The sequence below is a fragment of the Eurypyga helias genome, unplaced genomic scaffold, assembly GCF_000690775.1.
Source record: "Eurypyga helias isolate BGI_N326 unplaced genomic scaffold, ASM69077v1 scaffold23369, whole genome shotgun sequence".
Taxonomy (NCBI): domain Eukaryota; kingdom Metazoa; phylum Chordata; class Aves; order Eurypygiformes; family Eurypygidae; genus Eurypyga; species Eurypyga helias.
In genome coordinates, this window is record NW_010271720.1 from 1 (window position 1) to 4,819 (window position 4,819).

The 4,819-nt window shown below is 55.2% G+C and overlaps 1 protein-coding gene across 1 annotated transcript in view; it reads left to right on the top strand.

Annotated features, from left to right (window-relative positions):
- Positions 1–4: 4 nt before the first annotated feature.
- The window catches only part of LOC104515076 (SH2B adapter protein 2-like), a gene marked incomplete at both ends in the record, with an annotated part of 12,593 nt that continues 7,778 nt past the window's right edge, over positions 5–4,819 (top strand). The window contains 3 exon segments of the mRNA XM_010158921.1: positions 5–337; positions 340–774; positions 4,180–4,281. Coding sequence (XP_010157223.1) covers positions 5–337; positions 340–774; positions 4,180–4,281 — 870 coding nt within the window.

The following is a 4,819-nucleotide window of genomic DNA, read 5'->3' on the forward strand; positions in this document are numbered from 1 at the left end:
GTTCTGCCAGTTCCTGAAGGAGAACCCCCACTACGACACCCCCGGGGCCGAGACCTCCTTCTCCCACCATTTTGCCGCCAACTTCTTGGACATCTTCAGCCTGGAGGTCAGCCGGGTGTTTGTGTCCGACTCCCCCACCAAGTACAACATCGTGCCCTTCGTGGGGCTGCAGAACTGCCACGTCCCCTACGGCCGTGAGGTCACCCCGAGGAAGGAGGAGACGTCCACCGAGTCCCTGGACAGCATGGACACCCCACTGGGTGCCGGCCGGTACCTGAGCCCGGCACAGCAGGCGCAGGCACGCAAGGAGTCCTCCTACGGCCAATCCCGCAGCTCGGGGGGCCGGCCCCCACCCCCCACCTCCCCATCCACACTGCCGCCAAGCCCAAGTTCAAGAAAGGCTTCTCCTTGAGGAACATGAGCTTGTGCGTGGTGGACGGTATGAAGGAAATGTGGCATCGCAAGTCCTCTCCGGAGCCGGGCGCTGAGGCTGCCTCGGGCGGCCGGAGAGCCGAGAGGGAGACGGGGCCGGCCGGGGGCAAGGAGCCTGGGGACCCACGGGAGAAATGGACCCACAAGCTGCGCCTGTCCAAGGTGCCCTCCTCCAAGGTGGAGCTGGTGGACATCCAGAGGGAGGGGACGCTGCGCTACATGGTGGCTGACGACACGAACTGTGTGGGGAGCTCGCAGTGGCAGAAGTGCCGCCTCCTGCTCCGGAAAGCAGTGAAGGTGGAAGGAGAGAGGTTCCTCCTTGAGTTTTATGTCCCTCCAAAGGTAAGTCCTGGCTTTGCTGGGATGGTGTTTTTTCTGAGCAATTCGAGCATAGTTGGGCTTTGCTTGAGGTTTTGCTTAGTTCCGCTGCTGAGCTGGGATGAAATCCCAGGTTTGAGAGATCTGGTGCCATGTGGTTGAGATGCGAATGGATGGGACAACGTGGTTGGAACCCGTCCATCCTGCAAGCGCCGGTTGCTGCTGTTCACCAGAGCTTGGCCCTCTCCTTCCCCACACCCCTTGGGGGAGATGCAGAAGCCTCTGCCTGCTCCTTCAGCCCCCAAGTATTAGCAGTTCTGATGGAAAAGCTCGTTCCCCCATCCAGACAGCGGGGTGCCCAGGCCATCCAGTGGGCTTTCTCTCTGCCCATCGTGTTGCAGACACGGGTGGCTGACCGGTGGCTCGTGCAGCAGCAGCACCCTGGGATCACTGCCTGGGCTTTGTGCTTTGGATCTCAGAGGGTTGCTAGGCCACATTGTGAAAGCAGGTGTGTGTGTTTCTTTAAAAAATAATAATTCATTTAGGATAATTTTGCACCTGCAAAGCCCTCCCTCAATGCAGCTTTTGGTGATGGGGACAAAAGATGCGAGTGAGGCTTCTGAGGCATGGAGCATCACTACCCTGGGTGGGTTTTGCAGCTGTCCCTCCAGACAGCCCCAGCTACGTACCCTCCTGGACAGAGGAACACTCGGTATTATTGCCCACAATATCGTTTTTCTTTGCCTGCCTCTGTTCTTCTGTAACTTCAACGCAAGCTTCAAAAGCAGGAGCCGGTTTTCACTGCCCCGCGTCCTCGGCACATCCTCCCCCCGCTTCTCACACGCATCCCCCTGCATGCGATGCAGGGAAACGTTGTCCCTGTTTTCCTGGGGGAAAGGCTGAGTGCTGGAGTGGTTTGATGAAGAAATGTGGATTACGAGACCCTTGGTCTTGTTCTTGCCGCAGGCCTTGTTCTCGGCCTTTGCTCCTGGGCCGAGCGAAGGGAGGCCTTGCGCTACCAAACCCTCGCCTCTGCTAACGCCGTGACTGTGCCTTGTCCGTACCGTGCGTTCTCCTCTCAGAGCACGGGGCAAATGATAAGCCGTTCCCTGGGGCTTTACTAGCTGTACGTGCTTGTAATGAAATCTCCGTTTATTTAAATACCTAGGGAAGAAAAATCTCATTTACTTCATCTTCTCCAGGCTTTTCCCTCTGGTGTTTCAGTCCCTGGTAGCAAAGCTAAGCCAACACAAACCCTCTTGCCAACCACGTGCTCGGGGCTGCCGCTCCATGGATTTCGGTGTGCGCTGAACCCCCAGGAACCCTTGGTTTGGTAGAGGGATGGATCCATGCATTATACATAAGGACAGCAGGATAGTTCAAATTTTTAAACAGCATTTTCTATTTTTCTGAGGCCAAAGTGAACCTTGGCACTGCTGGTGTTAGCCCATGCCCATTTCAGGAAGAAATTCTTCACAGAGAGGGTGGGGAGGCACTGGGACAGGTTGCCCAGAGATGTTGTGGATGCCCCATCCCTGGATGTCTTCAAGGCCAGGCTGGATGAGGCTTGGAGCAACCTGGTCTAGTGCAAGGTGTCCCTGCCCATGGCAGGGGGGTTGGAACTAGATGGTCTTTAAGGTCCCTTCCAACCCAAACCATTCTGTGATTCTATGATTCTATGCCTCTCGCCAAACTGCCACAGCCTTCCTGATAAAGCAGAAAACCTGAGTGTAAACTCAAGTGCGTCTCTCTAGAGAGCGGCTTGGCACTGGTACGGATGGCGTGTGGCTGAGATGCTAATGGATGGGACAATGTGGTAGCTGGTAGCTGGCTCGGGGGGCTTCCTCAGCCCAGGGACTGCAGAGACCTGGCTGGAAGGAAACCACCATGTCCATGGCATCGCGCGCGGAGGATCCGGCGTACCCAGTGGGTGCAGCTGGATGGAGCAGCCTGGCACGTCAGCCACAGCACAGGGGCAATAATCTCAGGTTAAAATGGAACAACTGCTGCTCTGAAAACATTTAGGAGAGTGCTCACCTCACAGGGGGAATTTCTTTTTTTTTTAGTGTATCTTGATTTGACTCCAAAAATCAATTCTGAAATTATTTTATGGCGACTTTTATGAACATTGTCTGCTCTTCTGTTATAAGCACACCCTGCTTTGGTTTACATCTTTCTCTGCTCATGCCATCTTGCTTTCCATCTGGCAAATGATTCAGCTGCAAAAGTGGCACCAGTCTGGCACAGCTGGAGGAAAACAGCTTTTTGCTTGAGCAGCCCACAGCTTTGGTTTTGTTTAGGCCCTACAAAAACTATGCTTATGTCCTTAAACCTTTGAAGGGAAGTGCCCTCCTGGAGAAGACCCTTCTCTGGCTCGCTGGTGAATTAACACCCTATTTTCTGTCTTTTCGAAGCAGCTGCCTCCTCCTTTCTGACCTTTTCCTGTGGAAACACCAAGATGGAAAAACTCCGTGGGGCAGGGCTGAGCCCCTCAGGGCCAAGGTGTGCCTGGCAAGAGGCACCACAGAGGCCCCGGGGCTGGGGGAACTGAAACGTCCCAGAGGGGAAAAAGCAGTTCCTCTTCTGTCTTGGAGTTTTTCCCCCCACACTCCCTTTCCCCTCCGCCCCCAAAGAAATGGGAACTGAACCCATTGTTGGTAACCTGCACCCCGTGCACCCAAGGTACCAGCACGGGTCTTGATGACTAAACCTCTGCTTCCCACAGCCACGATGCTCTGAATCCTGGAGCTCCAGAGGGGACAGGCCCCGGGGAGCAGCTCCGAAGGCTCCTTTGTGGGGATCTGTTATAATTAAAACAAGTGTCTGGGGAATTTGTTGCTCAGCAGAGACTTTGAGTGGGAGGCACCAGGTCCTGCCCCCGGCATCGAGGCTCCGGCGGGTGCTGGCGGCCCCAGGGGAAATTAATTTTTCTGTATTTTAATGTAATTAAAATTCCCCACATGGCTAAGGCTGCGGTGTCGTAGCTCCTCGGTTGCAATGCTGCTCCTGCACTCGATAAACGGGGCGTATTCCCGGGCTGCTTCCCGCATAGGCAGCGTCCCCCCACCAGATACACCACGAGAGAATCGTGCTATCTCCATCGGGAGAGGATTGAAAAAGGAGAGAAATAAGTGGTCTTGGCAGAGCTGGCGTATCAGCCTGTGCTGGAGCAAGGAGAAGGTTTGGCAGTTAAATGCACTAACCTCCCTATCTTCCACTGGGCCTCCTCTTGGTTTAATTAAAAGAGCTTGGAGTTATCAGGCACATGAGGGAAATCAATGCTTTCCCCCCTCCCCCCGTAACAACCAGGCTGAGCCGCAGTCTTGCCTCTCCGAGAGCCACGCTGCGTCGTCCCCCCGGAGAGTTTGATTCGATTGAGCCACTTTTTTTTAATTGATTGATTCCTTTTAATTTTTTTTTTTTTCCCAGGCTTCCAAACCCAAGGTGAGCATCCCACTGTCGGCCATCATCGAGGTCCGCACCACCATGCCGTTGGAGATGCCTGACAAAGACAACACCTTCGTGCTGAAGGTGAGAGCAGGGCGGCAGCAGTGCGTATCCCAACGGGGAACCCCGCCTGTGCCTTCAGCCAGCCCCCACTGCGGGGATGCTCCGTCCCCAAGGGCATCGGTGCCTTGGTGGTCAGAGCTGAGATGCCAGTGGCACTCGTGCTCCCCGTGGGATCCCTGCCCTCCCTCCTCGGGTTGTGCCTCCCCAGAAAACGATGCAACCTCCACCTAATGCCCGGGTATTTTGGGAGCTGTTTGCCTGGCTTCCACCCTGTGGTTTTGCTTCTCCATGTCACCAGGATATGGATTCAGTTAGTGTTCAGAGACACCCTGCAAGGAGAAATGCTCTGGTGCCGCTGCCTGTGGTTTTGTGACTGCCACTACCCTGGATCGGTGGCACGTGGAGGCTGTTTCATTGGCACAGGGTGATGGGAATGGCTCTGAGGGGCCACCAAGGCCCTGGGGATCAACCACCCCATACAGAATCATAGAATCACAGAATGGTTTGGGTTGGAAGGGACCTTAACGACCATCTAGTCCCACCCCCCGCCATGGGCACG